An 18,791-nucleotide genomic window follows, 5' to 3' on the forward strand; every position below is an offset into this window, starting at 1 on the left:
GAAAGGGACTTTATCAATCTCATAGAATCTGAAGCCCTCATTTTACATAAAGATATGAAAACTGAAGTTCAGGGAAGAATAGTGACTTGTCCAAGGTGACACCAATACTGAATGGGAGATGCAGTACTCACACCTAGTACTCTAACTCCAAATTTGTCACTCTAATAAAGCCAATATCTAACACAAAAGAAGTTCCAAGGTATGCCATGATGTGTACAAGTGAATATGTTTTATTAAATGCATACTAACATTTTCTATATTATGTGAATATACATAATAAATTAAAACATATATATTAAATATAGACATGATATCAGAATGTAATTTTTTTAAGGTGGGAAATTAAGACCAACTCATTTTTTAAAAGTCTCTTTTGGTCACTCCAAATTATTATTACCCATAAAAATAATGTAGTACTGATTTTTTCCTGGAGAAAAAATTAATTCCATAGCATTGTAGTTAAGGGACATGTTTTATTTCAGTTTTCTGCAAGCAAAGTTGCTTTGATACAAAATGAGTTCAATGATACAGTGCTACCATCCAGTCAAGCAAAAGAAAACCTCAAATTGAAATGAATGCACTTTGTATTGATATTCTTATAGGATAATAGTTCTAATATCCAGAAGGTCTCTGGCCTCATTTAAAGCAATGGCACAGAAATGCTGCAAGGTATTGGAGTTTTATAGAACTGGGAAGTGTTTGAAGGTACTTCCAGAGAAGTGAGTTCTCTGACTGATTCTGTTTATTTCTTTGTGTTGTTGGTTTTTTGGTATGTGTACATGTGTATGCATGATTGTTTTTTTCTTTTTGTCACCCATCTTTTGTAGTTCATTTTAATAATCTTAAAATAGATCATTTTGTGTCTTTTGGCTTTTGACGGCTGTTTATGTTTAAAAAAAAAGATATGTCATGAGGTATCCCTAGCTGTTAGTTAATGATGCAGTGATGTGGCCCTTCTCAGTCAGGTCACAGACTTACCTGTACATACAGGAATTGAGTTTCACATGTAAGTTCTACACATTGCTGTGTACAAATGTTAGTCTTTGTTAAAAACTCTTTCCCTTCACATGTGATGTGGTATAACCCCCAAAATATCCAACAAAAAAATTATACAGGTAAAAGAGCAAGATAAATACACAAAATAAGGCCATCTGCAGAATTTAAAACTCACCTCTTGCAATATCTCACAATAATCTCTACATCATATTTTACATCTTACAAACTTAAATAGTAAATGCACAAGGAAGGCCCATAGCAGAAGCAATCGCACTATCTTTTTGTGGACTTGTCCAGTTTACTAGCAGGTGATTTCCTCTGGGGTGTGGGGATTCTGGAAGGCTTGGCTGGGGTTGATCGAGAACCTGCTCGGGGGGTTGGTCTGGTGGTCTGAGGCACAGTCTCCATATCTGAGCACACAGACTGGATTTCTGAAATATCAAAGTCAGAGGCATCGCTACCTCGGCGACTGCTTGACCTGCTACCAGCTTTGCTCCCAGCTCGGCTTCCAGGCCTGCTAGGAGTTCTCTTGGTATCTAAGAGCAAAGAGAAGAAACGTTAGTCCTGTCTTACTTTGTCAGCTTCCTACACGGAAGTCTGACATGTTTGATTTCAAACATAGGTAGTCCCTCCTATAGGAGGTGCCCAGTAGCCACTGAATTAATTCTATTCCATCTAACATATTATGCACTTACTAAAGTGCAAGACACTGAGATTACACAGATAAAAAAGAAAAAGGCCCTGTCCTCATGGATTTTGCATTCTACTAGGAGATAATAATTGACAACAACAACAATTCACTCAAATATTTGGGACCCTCTTCACTGAAAGCAATGAGAGTGCAGGTCTACCAAATGCCATCATTAGCTATCTTGGGGTGATAGAATTTGAAATATATTTGGAGTTCAAAGCAGGATGCCCAGTACATACATTCAAGTTCAGTGCTTCCCCTTTTCCCACCCTCCTCTTCATAGTTCTATTATTTATAAATGTATTTGACAGTAAACAGACATAATGAATGAGAACCTGGTTTTACATAACTTAATTATGACTCTTTGTTGTTATACTCATTAACAGATTCAATGAGAAAGCTAACCTAGTGTATTTTAAAAGTATGATTCAGATGATGAGCATCTAATCTAGATACCACTTTAAAAAAAGTAGGGTAATTAACTATCTGCTCCCAAAAGAGCTCAATACAAACCTGAAGCAGTCATTAGAATTGCCATGCCTCACACTAGGAGAGACCTGTCACCCAGCTGTTGCCTCCCTAGGTACCCTAGGTCAGAATTGACCTAATCATTTGCCTTTGTCACACTTGTCTTTCTACCCTTATTAGCAATATTGGTCCTACGATCATAATGAAGGTGCAAAATGAGTCCCAATGCAGCCTCAATAAAAATGCCACTTAACAAATTTGCTGTAAGACGAATTTTTGGCAAATGGTCAAATACCCAGAGGAAACAACTTACTATGAACTTCCAAAAATTTTTGTAACTGTTTTACTGTGTTCATTATTAGACTGCTTTAAAAAAAAAAGTTTCTAAGGCCTTTTGTCATCTTAAATATTGACATAATTCTAAAATCCTATTTACACACAGCACAGAATTCTTTTATATTATATGTACACACACACAGTCAACAATAAAAGAAAATATGGAGTTGAGAGTTTTGTTTTGTTTTTAAACTATGATTTCAAGAGTCTAGGGATGTCATGGTGTTTTGGATTCTTGGCTAAGGAAATGAGAGGTTAAGTGGTTTGTTTATCATTACAAAATCACTATGTATTGGAAGCAGGACTTGAATCCTGGTCTTCCTGACTCCAAGGCCGGTCTATTTTTTCACTCCATCGCTGTCTCTCAGAGTTAGATACTCTTCAGACTTGTCAGGATTTGCATATTCAAATTAAACAACATAATGGATTCTTTTGAATGTCAGCACAATTTAAAAGTTGGTCAATGAGGCTCAAAACAAGTCATTTAAAATCTATAGGGGCAGCTAGGTGGTGCAGTGGATAGAGCACTGACCCTGAAGTCAGGAGGACCCGAGTTCAAATCCAGCCTCAGACCAAACACTTGACACTTACTAGCTATGCGATCCTGAGCAAGTCACTTAACCCCAACTGCCTTAAAAAAAAAAAAAACGGAGGAATGTTTGGGGCAGCTAGGTGAATAGCACACTGGTCCTGGATTCAGGAGGACCTGAGTTCAAATCCGGCCTCAGACACATAACACTTACCAGCTATGTGACCCTGGGCACTTAACCCCACTGCCTGGCTAAAAATAAAATAAAATCTATAAAAGTGAGGTTAAATGGGTCTTATCAGTGACAACCACGTGATAGTCCCAATTTAATAATGTATCACATCACATTGAAAACGTAAACTGTTTCCTCAGCAGAGGGAGAAAGATGGCTTAATACCCATGTAGAAATTAGTTTGCCTTGCTACCGTGCCATAGCAAGATATCTCTTCCTTATACATTCATTTAACAGGACTTCACTCTTCCAAAAAAATTCCTCTCACTTTCACAAGGGCCACTGACTCTCAATGACTCAAAAGCACTCACCTGCAAACTGTGTGCGGACTCGGGTAGCTGCAGTTGTTATCAATCCACTGTCCTCCCCTGACTGGAACCCTTTCCCTGATAAATATCCTGGAAGTCGAAGCTTACTTCCCTGTATCGGTGTTCCCTGCAGTGACCAATAGAAAGTATTTCATGGTACCAGTCCTAGCCCGTGCTAATCCAACACCAATACCTTTCATTTCACAGTTCTCTTTCCCATATAGTTTCCACAGACTTCACGGGAGAAGGCAAGAAAAATAAGCAGCGAATTTCATCTAAACTAAGTGGTGGATTTGCATACCTCTTCCCTAAATTCAATGAGAAACTTCTGAACAAAATATGATTTTGGTGAAAGAAAAAAACCAGAACATTGAGAAAGTAAAGCCTGACCATAATGAGTAAGGCAGCTATAACAAGAAGTCCAAGTCAATCTGTGAGGACAGCAGTGGAGTCTGCATATCCCATTAAATGTCATAAAATACGAATACATGTATTTACCACAGATTTTAAAGAATAATTAAAGGTTCATCCACACATATATAAATGCTGGGCAACCAACCTCTTCTAGTTTGTTTGGAAATCCATGAAATGATGTTGCCATACTTGAGTATGTGGACAGAGTCTTCTGGGGCAATGGCCTGATCACACTGAGATTTTCACACTTGATACTTAAAGTTTAATTCAGAATTTAATATAACTATGGTCTCCACATGTATGATAAACACCTGGGCAAAAGTGAGTGAGGCTTCTTTTAAGATTCACACTGGAGTTTGCAGAAAACCCAAATGAAAAAATCTTGCAACTATAATTGCTGTATTTTAGTAAAAAGTTTAAAAAAAAACAACTAAACCTTTTAAGCCCATTTTTTCCCTTGGATATTGGACATGTTTTCAGTGTGTCTTCCCAGAATCACATTTCCCAATCATATAGTTAAGACAAACAAACAAGCTTCTTAGACGTGTAAGAGTTTATTTACATGCAGTGAATTATTCAAAGGGAGTTAATCTTTACAAATAGTTATGGGTGCTGGTTATATTTCTCTCTATCAAACACATTTACAAAGCTCTGCATAGCACAGAAAAGATTCTTGGCTTCCAGGGTTGCCTGGATTTTCTTTTCTGGTGAGGAAATGTGATATTTTTATTAGCCTAATGAACTTCTTTTCTGGTATTTTCAAAAATTAGAATGGTAATTAGATGATGTCACATCAATTAAAATGAAAAGCACCATGGCATAATATGGCATAAAATGAAATTACTTAAGAATGTAATTATATAAATGGAACCATTTAAGAAATTTCTTAATTTATGCTACAGTAGGATCTTAAGATCACAGACTTGATGCAAGGGAACTTAAAAGGCCAAGTATACTCCCTCATTTTAAAGGTGAGGAAACTGAGGCCTACAAGAGATCAACTGATTTCTTAAAGTTACATAGATCATAAGTAGCAGAGAACTGGGTTCAAAAACAGGCTCTCTGACTCCAAATCCAGATTTTTCTTCCACTAAACCATTCTGCCTCTCTATGATAAAAGATTTCTGGTATTAAAAGCATTTTCCCCAAATGTACCATATAGTTCTAAGTGAATTTTACTCAATACAGCATCATAGATTTCAGGCTTAAAGGGACCTTAGAGATCAAATCCAAACCCTTCATTTTATAAAGAAACTAAGGACCAGACAGAGAATAAATGACTCAGTAATAAGTAGCAGAGCTAGAATTTGGACCCAGGTCAAAACCCCAAATCTAGTATTCTCTCCACCACACCATGCTGCCTCCCTAGTAGCAAAATATTTCACTACAATCCCATACCTCATTATGACACAAAAGTGACCATTCTCTATACCAATGAGGTGCAAGTTCTGGCATGCCCTAATCAGCTGGAAAAGGTTTTGAGTGTGGCTTGCTGTTGTCTAAGGACTGGCCTACTTAAGTTCTGAGGGGCTCATCAGTGGAATGCTGGCCATTAAATAATGAATTTTTTGTGGGGGAGGGCTATACCAACTTATGAAACATGGAGGTGCAATGCAATCTGTGTAAGCGAAGGGAGCACCCACATTAATGAAATCACATATACTTTAAAGTATTAGGAATAATGGTAGATATTATACATAGACACACTTAAAGTTTATGGTGGTTAGCTATGTGACTTTGGACAATTCACTTAAACTTGATGTTTGCAGATCCTTTCATCTATCAAATTACCCATTTCACAAGGTGGTTGTGACAGTGAAAGAAATCAAATACTGAAAATCTATAAAGCACTGTACAAATTTGACAAGCAATTTCACTTCTCTTAGATTTTATTTCTTCAACAGTAACATGAGGCAGTCTGACTAGGTGGTCCATAAATTCCTTCTAACTCTAAAATAGGAGATAATCATCCCATGATACTCCGCCCTGATCAGAACACATCTGGAGTATTGTTATCAGTTTCTGGCACCATATTTTAGGAAGGATGATAAGGATGATGTACATAAGTGGCCATGCAATATTAGGGTCCTTTGAATGAACTGGGGCTATTTAGCCAGCGAAAGATAATATTTGATTGGGGGTAGGGAGAACCAAATTCATCCTTAAATACCTTAAAGGCTGTTATGTGGAGAAAAATATCAGAATTATTCAATTTAGCCTCAGCAAGCAGATCTATGGAAATTTCCAAGAGGCAAACTGATGAAAAATTTCCTCACATTAGAACTGTCCAAAAGCGGAACAAGTTGTCTCAACACGTAAGGAGCTTCTTCTCACTGAAGAGCTTGAAGCAAAGATTGAATCACCATTTATTAGGTATGCTGTAGTACAGTTACTTTTTTTGGATATCGGTTGGTTTTTTGGATATGGCTGCTAAGACCTCTTCTAACTTTGAAAGAAGGAATTGTTGAAATGCAATGATTCTGTATAAAAAGTAAGAGAATAATTATATGAGTGGTCCTTCTCATGAACTGCCAAACACAAAAGTTATGAGAATTTTCTAAACAGTATGTTTACTTAGTCATGTGATTAGCTGCTGCCCAAGTTTGTAATAAGAGAGTAAGCTTAGTAGACAGATGGCTGGCTTTGGAGTCAGTAAGACCTGGATTCAAGACCTGCCTCTGAAAAATTCAGTCTGTGTGAAAACGGGCAAGACACTTTCTGAAGCCAAGTAACAAAAGATCTACTGATTGCAATGATGGAGAGAGTTTCCATCCTGGGAGCTCTCCCATTCTAATAAAATTCCAAGTATGGACCTCTCTTTTCCCCACAAAAAAAGTATGCATTATTTTAAGAAATGTTAGTTTATTCATGCTTTTTAGTCTTAGAAGAATTCATATGCAGTCAACTCCCTATTATCTGAATGAAATCTATAGATTGTGTAGGTTATGTGACAGATTTTTATATGAAGGAAGGAGCCTCAGTAGCTAATTCATGTAAATGAAAAATCTGTCAATGTCAGATAACTTTTATTCCCTCTTCCCATGAGACACTATTCCCCTTACATGTTGTGAATAATGGAGAGCTGACTTTGCAATAATTTCACACCTACTCCATTCACTCTATAAGTCACAGATGTCTTTGAAGACTTGTAATACAACTTTCCCCTTGTGTAATTGCAGTGATTTGGAGTAATGGTCAAGGAGCAAAAATGATCTACTAGATGGAGAACCTGCCTTTTTACTTCTCCCCAATTTCTCCTTGAGAGAAAAGTGCCATTACATAGCGTTTGCCCTCTAAGTTATTCTGGGTGGCAACTTTTTCTAGCTCATCAGAATAAGCAGTCTTTTGTCTCCTAGAACTGATGGTCAGCACTGAAACTGGATAGGAAAACATAGTTATAAAACTTCAGGTGAGAAGATTTTCAAGGCAAAAACTACACATCTTTGTGTATAAATTTTATTTTCAGTTAATTCACATACTGCACGTTTCTTAAGAAGAAATAAAATTTTGTAAATGGATTTTGAATCACCTTTAGCCTTCAAGGGAAATACACTGAATGACCTTGGCAGTTGTGAATGTGTAAGTGTGCCCTGGGTCATGGATGCCATGAGAAGCAAGAAATGCTGATTCTAATTCTTCTCACTGGTAACCTTTCCTACAAATATTATGTTTGTAAGCTCAGAGAAATAGAGTAATAATTTCGAAGGTGATGAATTTCTTGAAAATGGTTTGGAGAAGAAGCTTTAGGCATAAAATTATAACACCAAACATTTTGATACAAGGAAAGAAGAACTGAAGATAGGAAAAAGGCAGAGGAAAGAAGATATTCATTCTTTAGAAGTTTAAAATGAAGGGAGTTGTGATTCCATACATACAAACCAAAAAGAGAGTGCATGTTAATTAGTGGCCTGTTAGTTTTAAAGAAGTTGATCAGTCTAGAGTCTAGGTCCTTACTATACCTCTGCAGATGACACTTGAAAGTCTGAGGATTCTGCTGGTTTAGAAGGAGTTGACGTTTTGCTGTTTGTCAACCATGGTTTACCATAATTGCGTATTAAAGGCTGGACTATCTGTATGAAACAATGGCAAATCAAATGTAAAGGACAGCAGGAGAAAAAAGCAAAACTATACAAAAAGATCACTAAAGCAAAGAGATCACAATTCACAGCAGGAGTGGACATAATTAAAATAAGCAGAAAAGTAAGATGGCAAATCATACACGAAAATGAGATTTTCAAAAATGAATCCAAGTACCTATAAAAATAGCACCTAAGTAAATAGCTTTCTTTGTAATTCTAAAAGCACCATAAGAATAACATTTCTGTACACCATTTCACATGAGAAACTGAAACTCTGACCAATCTAGCTTGACTCTGAGAAGATCAACTTAGCATTTGAGGTCATGATGAATCTAGTTATTCCAACAGAGAAAAACATTTCCTGAATTGACTCTTACCTTTGGAGTGCTCATCATGGGGGCCTGAGGTGAGGCCATCTGACCAGCAGGGCTGGACATTGAAGTTGATCTATTGGGGGAAGCTCCTCTGGATGATGGCCGTGATCTCCTCCCCCTGGGTCGGAAAGCTGCCATAGCTGTCTGACTGGCACCATCTGCTAAAATGAACTTTTCACGGAGTTCCATGTTTGTTCTTCCTTTAGCTGAAGTATATACGGGAGAGGGGGAAGAGGCATTTAATTGAAGAGGAGAAATTCAATGAGCCCACTGGTCAACATATTTCAAAAAAATTCTTTTTTGCCATGCTAGCTCCAACCCCGCTCAACAAAAAGTCAAATGCATCACTCTATAATGCATTCCTTTTGGACATAGGCACGTACAAAAGGAGAGCGTGCTTACTCTAACACTTCACACCAGCAAGAACAACTCACTATTTAAGAGTCAGCATGAAAATGGAAAGCCCACATGCTAAAATATCCTTAATCCATCAGTCACTGATGCGTAGATTTCATTACCTGTTTCACCACACTTGGATGGCTAGTCCATTAGTCAGGGACTGTGTCTTGCATGTACCATAAGGGGTAAAGAAATCGCCAGTAGTTTTACAAATATTTAATTTATCCCATAATATTACAAAAGAATGAGAGGTGGCTTGTTAATTGAAACCACCACATAAAATTAAGTTACAGGTTTTTCTACATTCAGGTAAAATAGCCGTATTTTCATTTGGCACCTTGAGAAAGTAAGCTTTACCAACATGCAGTAACAAATACCAGATCCAAACTTCAATGAAATAATCAGTGGTGCACCATTTATACAAACACATATGCACACAGAAAACATTCCACAAGAACTGGATGAGCAACGTGTTAGCACTGTATTTCATCAGCGTAGATGATCATTGTATTTGTAACACACCTTTAGTGTGTCAAATTTTTGGATACTCAACTTAAAAGCACCAGCCCAGTTGGATATCTGTTAAGCCATACACAATGAATGAAGCATGTTATTAAAAAGAAAAAATAATCAAAGCAAGAATGTGAAAGAAGGAAAGAGAAAAAGAAAGAGGGCAGAGGTGAAGGGAGAGGTTGCCAACCTATAGTAGGCTGAGTAGTAGTAATTGAAGAGTTTGATTCCGAACGTAACATTTTACTCCCATGATGATGAACTAGAAAAAATGACATAGGATACCGATCACATTAAAGAATCTCGTTAGCAGGAGAAGAAAACAAGTACAGCAGTTGAATATGCAAAGGACTTCTACTTCTGGGCTGTTAGGACACATTCCAGAATAAGAGTTCCCTTAGTACAAAGGGAAAAAAAAACAAACAACTTTTCCTTTGAGGGAAAAAGAATTACCTGCGGTTACTCTATGACTGGCTTTCTAACAACCAACCCCATAAAAGGTAATATATGTTAACAGTTGGTTTTTGTAACAGGGGCCACAAGAGAAAGGGGTGAATGAGAGTAAAAAGGAGGGAGTGACTATTTTATTCACAACTGTCTGAACCTCACTTTACTCCATGTGCTAGCATAAATTTTTCCTGCAGTGAGTTCCTATCTATTTTAATTGAATTTACTCTGCAAAGGGTTTTACTCAGGTGAAAGTGCAATAACCAGCATGTTCTGTTTTAAGTATCTCCAGCTGGTGAAGATTAGGTACTGTTGGCAGCAGGTTTTAAAGTTGGGATAAAAATGATCTATCAGATTAAAACACCAAGAGAGAGAAAACAATACTGTCAACTATTTTATTAAGGATTTTTTTTTTTTTGGTAAAAAGCTCTTTGCCTTTTCACTAGTTAGCTTTTTTGTTCCTACTGAAAATTTCTAAAAGCAGGGAGGGACACGTCTCTTTAAAAAGACCTATTCTAGTACTTTTGCTGCCTTCCTATGGTGTGATTAGCCATAAGAGGTCAAAACAATGGAAAGAGTATGGTTTACATGACTGCCACGAGTTCTTTTGAGAACTTTAGGCTGACAAAGAAAGACCAATGTGAAACATTCACTGTTGGAATAAATAAACAACTGAAGCTATACCCACAAAATACTTCATATAATTTTGTAAGTAATAACTTCTTGTATGTTTTCATTATACATTACATGAGGATTGCCTTACCCCTACAAGGATCATTTTTCACTAAGAACTCATCAAGTGCCATCCATCCACCTCCAACACGAACCATCACAGTACTTCGTAAGATGCGGACAAGACGAAGTTGTTGGGAGTCACCAAACTGTACAAGTTAAAAAAAAAAAGCAAGCTATGGTTTTTAATAATGCCTCTCACTTAAAACATGGTATTTAGGCCCCAATAGCTTAAGCAACCAATTTCAATTTCTTGTTTTAATTCACAATTATTAGTAAAATCTCAGAAAATGATTTGCATAATAAATGATCTGCATTAGACTCTGCTGCATGCTGATTTAGATGACAGGAAAAGCATAGCAAAAGGGGAAAAAAAGGCTACTAAGACTCATTTTGTTTCTTGAAGATTATTTCTTTCTCATTATAGGAAGCCATTAGTAAGAAAATTATTTTTTAAATTACATTTAGTCATCATTTCTAGGGGTTGAAGCAGCTATGAAAATAAGCTCTGGCCCACATTCTCTTGAGTTCAAAAGAAATAAGGATTGTCCTCAAAGAAATATGACTGAAGAAAAAATTAATATACTTTGACTTTTCTTTCCAGTATAATTAAACTTAAGTTTTGTCTAGAAATACAGGGGGAAATCTGTTTATATTTTTTCATTCTTTTTCATCTAGTGATGAGCTGATAGGACAATGACATTTGGCTAGAAGACAGAATCAATGGTAAATATGGGTAGGAGAGGAAGGAGTGATTGAAATTTTTAAGGTAATACAGAATGCCTACTACTAGGAATATCTTTTAAACTAATTTTCAAGACTGGATTAACATATAATCAGTTGGGTTTTACTCTGACATAATATTTATGATAGGTACCATTGTATATTGCTTTAAGATTTCCAAAGCACTTTAGATGTATTTATTTCCTTATTTCATCTCACACCAACCCTTGCGAGGTAGGTGCTATTATTATCCCCATTTTTAAATGAGGAAACTGAGGCACAGCACAGTTAAGTGCCTTGGCTAGATCACACAGCTAGTGAGTATCTACAGTAAAATTCAAACTCAGATCTTGACTCCCAGTTTTATAGTCTTTTCACTACACCACCTAGATGCCCTATAAATTGACAACTTTCATATGCCCTTCCAACATTTATTTACTAGGCCATGTTACAAATTCTCTCTTGGAATCAAGTTGCTAGTGAGTAATGTTCACTCACTACCCATTAGTAATGGTTTCATGACTTTAAGTCTGTTTCTAAAAGATTTATGTGTGATGTGTGAAAACTCCCATGCCAATCTGCACAGGTGCCTTTCCAGCAAAGCTCAGCACAAACTGAAGAATTAAAGAAACTGAACTAGTTTCAATCAATCAAATGAAATACATTTGAGATGTTTTAAGTATGGACAGTTCATGACAGATAAATTAGGAAACATTGTTTTCAATAGAAAAGAACCCCTACAACTTTACATGTTTTAATTTCAAATTGAAACAGACCTCAAAGCAAAATTCAAACAGATCTCATTTCAGATTCTGAAATTTCTGAAGGGCATCACAAGCATACACAAAGCTCCAGTTCAGGGTCCAGTGCCTTTAACTTTCTAATAGTTTCAATTTGTTGCTGCTGAAACCAATTTTTTTTTTAACCTTGGGAACTTAACAATACTTCTAAAGTATGTGATCCTGAAATGTAAATTAACATTTGAAAGCAAGAACACACATTTCTTTTTGTTAGAAGACCTTCAGTGCTGATAAGCAAAGGGTAAGGATGGGAGTAAGGAATATTACCTTGGGGAACCAGACAACATAAAAGATTTTTTGGTCCATGAGTTATAATCAAATCAGGCTTTTTGGGATAAGTTTAAAATACAAATAATTTATGGGCAATTCATTCAAATCTTACTAAAGAATTGAGTTCTTATTTTGCTTAAAATTCCCCTAACTTTGTTCCTTCTATTTCCTATTCAAAAGTATTACAGTCACTCGATGGTAAGCCAAGAACAAAGAGATAGGATCTCCTATCGAACCTGCTGCTTTTGCTCGTAACTGTTGTGTCAATATGGTTGGTGCTGAACCTTATGACATGAGTATCTTTCTCTTATGTGATGAAATATTTTGCTTCAGTAATACACTCCTTTACTGACCCAGGTAATATGAGACAGAGATGGTATATAATATTAATTAAGGGTTAAACAAATCATTAAAAATTTATCAGAAAAATTTTAAATAATTTATTTCACCTGCAATAAGAGAGAAGTATAAGTAGTTTAATAATTATAATGGAAAGCATTATTAAATATGAATGACTAAAGAATATCTCATGTGCTATTTATAAAATTTTGAGAGACACCTCTCTAGTCACAGTATATTGTGTTTTCCACAATGCAGAGTGAAAAACTACTCATTGTTAGGTGTTTTCAAGAATTTTTATTTCTCTGCAAGTATATTTTCCTGACAAACTGGCTTGATGTTGATCCTTTCCTAATTCCTAGATACCATATTTTAAGGTTTCAGAAACTAATGGAATACTATATAATTTATACTAGCAAGTGCCTATCCCCATAAGATATGCTAATAATAATAATGAAAAAGAAGCTACAGGTTATGTTTGGGAGACCAAAAACATGTGCCAAATTGCTGTCCATTATCTGGTTCCCTTAAAAGTAATCTCCTCGCTGAGACAAAAGGCAGAAAAAGGGATCCCAGATCAGGGATCCTTTGAGTAGTTACAAAAACACCACAGCTAATCAACAGCATGGGGAAAGATGAGCCATGGCAAGCTTTAATGACTATGGATTAAAAAAAATATAAAACACCATTGGGAACTCAAGAATACATTTCATTGGTTTATACCTGATTTCCCAGGAAGAACTGATAAGAAATGAAAAATGGAAGAAAGACACAATTAGTTTAATAGGAAACTTACTACATGACTCCAAAAAAACATAAACACACTCTGTGACACTCTAGGCTTCTAAATATTGTACCTAGTTAGAGATGGGTGGATATCCAATTGTCCAAATATTCAATTCAAAATTAATCTTGAATTCTTCTCCATCAGTAGTTCTTTAAATTTTCACATAAATATGTTCACAGTTTTACATGTAAAAATTATTGTGTTTGGGGGAAACCCAGCATATTTCTTTCCTAGCTACTAAATGAATATGTAACTGTGATTTTTTTAAATGAGGAGAGAAAGAAAATGGATGATGATGACAATATTCCTTAATGGAATTATACTGAAGAAGATATCTCTAATTTTTCTGATTCTGAATAAATACAAAATAATTCTCAACTACTGAGAAAAATTCCATTCATATATATTGTAATCATTTCCATACTGTACACAATAATGCCTTTTAAATAGCACTTTCAAAAACATCCCATTAATTCTATGAAGTAGTTAGGGTCACTATGATTATCCCCTCATGGAGGAGGAAACTGAGGCTTAGATTGCTTCATCAGTGATTTCCCTAAGGTCACAAAGCTAGCAAGTAGAAGAACTGGAATTCCAACCCAGACTTTCTGTCCTTTTCACTATACCATACTAAGTTGGACAATTCAAGAATAATTTTATGGCTCTGACTTTGGTTAACCTTAACATACTTGAATTCCGAAAAATGAGGTTGGGAAACAAGAAAATGATACAGGATTAAGGCATTATTGTGTAATATAAATCCTCTACTAAAGTTATATTCCAATGCATCATCATGATGTGGAGGTGATCTATTTTTAATGGCTACATCAGAGGTGAGCAAGTGTTGCGGCAGCTCCTACCAAACTGCAAAGCTCTGATACAGGTCTGGCAACAGACCAAATTTGCCTTCTCAGGACAAGCCTTGGAACCAGCAGATTGCCTCCAGATGATGAGACGTCTGGACACAGCAAATTATGAAAATACTTGCTAAATCATCTCACTTCCTCATTGAGGAAGTATGTACCCACACCACTGAAATCATAGATACTTGAAGTACAAAAGAATACCATGAATGAATGAATGATTACATGTACACACATAAATATGTGTATACAGATATATGGCAATATATAATATATAGATATAAATATAAGTACATATTTATATATTTTCTAATATATGTATGTATATATGTATACATATAATATATAATATATATTTCCCCCCCAGCCATAAAGTCATCAGGAGCTCTGCAGATATTCTGAAGAAATCTGTCTAGAAAATATATAATTCATGAACTTCCCAGATCTGAAACTAGAAAAGATGACCACTATGTAATATTGCAATGGTATAAAAATAAATGTGTAAGATACTGGTGAAAATATAAATTGTGGATCATATTTGACATCAAAGAACCAAGGTGCTATTTAGGGAAACTTACCCTGTATTTGTTATCTCCAATCTGTTCCACTTGGAATCGTTTTGCACATTTACATTTAGCTACCTGCCTTGTCACCTGCCAAAAACATGATTGAAACATTCATTTCAATGCCAACATTACACTTTGGAGACTGCAACATTTTGGCACAACTACAAAACATGGAAGCAAATAAAATGACAGAATGAGTTGTGCGGGTGATCTTGGCAGGATGCTATACAAGACTGTACATGATAGAAATAGAATGGGTACCTCATCTTCAATTTTGTCTGCATCTGTCAGAGGCTTATAAGCATCCTTATTGGGATGGAGTGCTGCAACAAATTCGTAGTAGTCAATGTAGCCATCACCATCTCTATCAAAGATATCAGCAACTGCGCTCATTTCCAGGCGACTGGTTGGGAATTCTATCCACAAAAACACATACAACAGAAATACCCTTCAAATTGATTTGTAATTTAATTTGGGCAATCTCTATGCCACTAGATGACCTGCTGTGGTGGCCAAATTATAAAACCAGGTGACCATCATTTTGTTCCACGAGGACAAGAACTGTTTCATTTTTGTCTTTGTATGCCCAGGACCTAAGACAATAACCGGCATGTAGTAAATGCTTAGTAAATGTTCATTGATTTTTGAAATTCAACCACCATAAATTAATTTATTATAAATATACACCTAGCTTAATTTAAAGTAACTTAATTGATTTCATAATTCAATGTAATAACTTAAATGAATTTTAAACAATATGAACAACAACTATTTTTTTAGAATTCCTGAATATCCATGGGTTAGGTATTCACTAACTCAGTTGTTTACAGAAAGTAAATTAACAGAAATATGCTTGAGACAGGGATTATAGGAGCTATATTTTTAGACTTTTCATAATACTTGTTTGAGTAGATTCTAGTTTCTATTTCTGATGTGATCATAAAATATAGGAGATAAGAATATAAGGAAGTGGTCTAATAAATTCAGGTACTATTTATAAAATGTCATTTTCCTTAGGAAGGAACTGACTTTACTAGAAACTATAAAGGCAATAATTTATAACATAGGTACATAAAAATATTTCAATTCTATGTATATTCTAAAGTACTATTTTGACAACAGCCTCACTTACTGGAAGAAAGAATTCCATCAATAAATTCTTGTCGTGTTATTTTTCCATCCTGATCTTTATCGATCCGCCTGAAGAAGTCCATTACTCGAGATTTCTTATGATTCATCCACCGCATGTATTTTTTACGCCAGATATCAAAATCAAAGTTGGCAAATTCTTTCAGCTGTAGAGGGGGGACATAATTTGGTGCTTGTTTTCATATTAAGATGATTAAAGCTTAATTTTATCTGTAGTCTGCTAGTGAAGCTGATAGAAAAGTCCTTTAGGAGAACACTTGTAATCTAGACACTACAGATATCACTCATTTCAGAGAAAAAAATGCTGCTGAATGAAACTTGTAAAACAAATTTCTATAAAGTTCATTGAACTTTACGTTTTATTAAATTGCCAACTCCTTCTAACAAAATTTTAAAAATATCCCAAAATGTAGTTGAAAACGCTTTGTAACAATCTAGTCAAGTTGGCAGTCATCATGCTGAGCATTGTAATCTATCTAGCAAAAGCACTGTGACTGCTAGAAGTAACAGTTTCTATATAACAAATAACTTTTCATTTGCTAGTTCGAGGATCTCTTCTCTATTGTCTGACCCTCTCCCATACCTTCTCTGGATCACAGAATATTTTCTCATACGTAGAATTCCTGACCCCACACTCATTGTTCTCAAAATCGTATCTTTCCACTTCTGATAGGTGTATTGACATATCTAAAAAAATACCCTAGAGTTGCAAGATATCTCAAATATATACCTTTAAAATATATACTTCAGACTAATAATTACTTAAAACTTGGGCTTTCTTGCACATAAAACAAATTAGTTCCAACATTATTAGTTTTTAAATGTTGAATTATACACATTTTCTGTAAAAAAAAAAAGAGGTAACTATTTTTAGGCTTTAATAAAACTTTTGCACATGAACATCTAGAATTTGTTCAACTATGACACAATAACAACTAAACAATCATGATGAAATGTGACAATTTTATGTGAAACACAATTAGCTAACCTCCTCCAGTCTGTCCAAGGCATCATTAAGTTTTCTTCTTCTTTCCAAAGCTAGAAGCCAGACTTGCTGCCATTTACTCACTAATAAGTTTACCCTGGGATTCTTTGTTTCAATTTGTGTCTGTGATCCAGAAGGATACAAGCTTGATGTTGGGGAACGCTTCCCTATTAAAAAAAATAATTCAAATTAGTATGGCACAAATGCCTGAGTTCTCAAATGGGACTAACCATTGTATCAAAATTTGGCCCTTTCCCCATCTAACTCGGTGCTGAATTGACTCACTAGCTCAGCACTGTCAGTAGAGATGCTCTTATCTATGTGAGAGTTAAAATTGATGTTCTATGATCTTGTACTTACTAAGGAGTCCCTGATGCTTATAACTATGGAGGTATAGATATATGCACTTAAATCCTGTGGAACCTGCTGATGGCACTCTTGATCAAGATAGGAATCCTATCATTTAAATGATAAAAATTGAAACCTTCCTCCTCCATGTGGCCAAGCAACTGAATTTCCTTAGTTGCCCACCATTATTGTAAGGGATCTCAAGGAAAAGGAAAAAACCAGAATAATATTGCACAAACTCTAGCTCAAAATAAGATGTGTGAATTGAGTGGCCATGCTAACAAAACGAAAGTCTAAGTGACAAAAGGTCAGTTAAATTTTTTTTTAATAAAATGCTTAACAGGTGCATTTAAAAAGTTGAAAAAGCCAACTTCAACTTCTAATGTGTTGCCACTTAGGGAGTCTTTTTTCTTAAATGACCCTCTGAGAAAACATGATAAATATTTTCACGTGTTTTGAATGAAGAACTAATGGTGGAATGTACCTCTATCTACAAGTAACTGTGGGCAAGTTATTTACTCTTTGAGCCTTACTTCCCTCATCTATGAAATATGGGTAATAACATTCAGTTTATAAAGCACTCTGCAAGTCTTAAAGAGTGTAAGAGAGAGAGATAGAGAGAGTGTGTGTGAGTGGGAGTATGTATTTGGCTACTGTTATGATAATAAGTATGAATTCTTATTATTTACCCACAGACTGTTATCATTAACACACCAAAATAGTCTTCACCAAGACAGGCAAAGTATGGTGTGTAGATCATATTACTCCCATTTGACAAATGAGGTCATTAGAGCCTAGCAAAGTTAACTGACACATTTGAAATCACACAATTAATTAGCAATAGAACTATCTGTAGCATCCAGATCTGGACTATAAGTCAGCACTCTTTCCACTATAATAATAAAAGGCAACTATGTGGCGCAGTAGATAGAGTACTGAGTCTGTTGTCAGGAAGGCTAATCCTCCTGAGTTCAAATGTGACTTCAGACACTTACTAGTTATGTAATCCTGAGCAAGTCACTTAACCCTGTTTGCCTCAGTTTCCTCATCTATAAAATGAGCTGGATAAGGAAATGGCAAGCCACTCCAATATCTCTTCCAAGAAAACCCCAAATGGGTCACAAATACTTGGACATGACTAAAATGTCTGAACAACAACAAATAAAAGGTATAAATAATGTCTGTTTATTCTTATCTCTACAGCTAAGTATTTTTCTGTGGGCATTTTAACAATATAGTCTCATGTTAGATACCTGGTGAAGGGAAATAAAGCATTTGATGGAGAAATAATATGTAACCCTGGTCATTTGCTAATCATTAATAAACATTAACAAGTGGGCATACTTTAATCATGCAATAATCATTTTATGTCACACTACACATTATGCTTCATCACTATAAAAATGACATGTACACTAATTCATAAAGGGTTAATCCCTTCTGTTT

The 18,791-nt window shown here is 35.5% G+C and overlaps 1 protein-coding gene across 11 annotated transcripts in view; it reads right to left on the reverse strand.

Annotated features, from left to right (window-relative positions):
* Window positions 1–453: 453 nt before the first annotated feature.
* DST (dystonin) overlaps window positions 454–18,791 on the reverse strand; it is a 445,378-nt gene continuing 427,040 nt past the window's right edge. For 7 of the 11 annotated variants that reach the window (XM_027852997.1, XM_027853003.1, XM_027853004.1 and 4 more), the window contains 10 exons: window positions 17,001–17,164; window positions 15,996–16,158; window positions 15,125–15,279; window positions 14,876–14,950; window positions 13,371–13,388; window positions 10,547–10,664; window positions 8,431–8,633; window positions 7,934–8,044; window positions 3,564–3,687; window positions 454–1,532 (listed from right to left, as the gene is read on the reverse strand). In XM_027852997.1, the coding sequence (XP_027708798.1) occupies window positions 1,270–1,532; window positions 3,564–3,687; window positions 7,934–8,044; window positions 8,431–8,633; window positions 10,547–10,664; window positions 13,371–13,388; window positions 14,876–14,950; window positions 15,125–15,279; window positions 15,996–16,158; window positions 17,001–17,164 (1,394 nt within the window). In that variant the 3' untranslated portion in view covers window positions 454–1,269. The remainder of the gene's footprint in view (window positions 1,533–3,563; window positions 3,688–7,933; window positions 8,045–8,430; window positions 8,634–10,546; window positions 10,665–13,370; window positions 13,389–14,875; window positions 14,951–15,124; window positions 15,280–15,995; window positions 16,159–17,000; window positions 17,165–18,791) is intronic. The other 4 variants (XM_027852999.1, XM_027853008.1, XM_027853007.1 and 1 more) reach the window with 2 other exon arrangements.

This window comes from Vombatus ursinus, unplaced genomic scaffold (assembly GCF_900497805.2).
Source record: "Vombatus ursinus unplaced genomic scaffold, bare-nosed wombat genome assembly UNPS02009835.1, whole genome shotgun sequence".
Lineage (NCBI taxonomy): Eukaryota > Metazoa > Chordata > Mammalia > Diprotodontia > Vombatidae > Vombatus > Vombatus ursinus.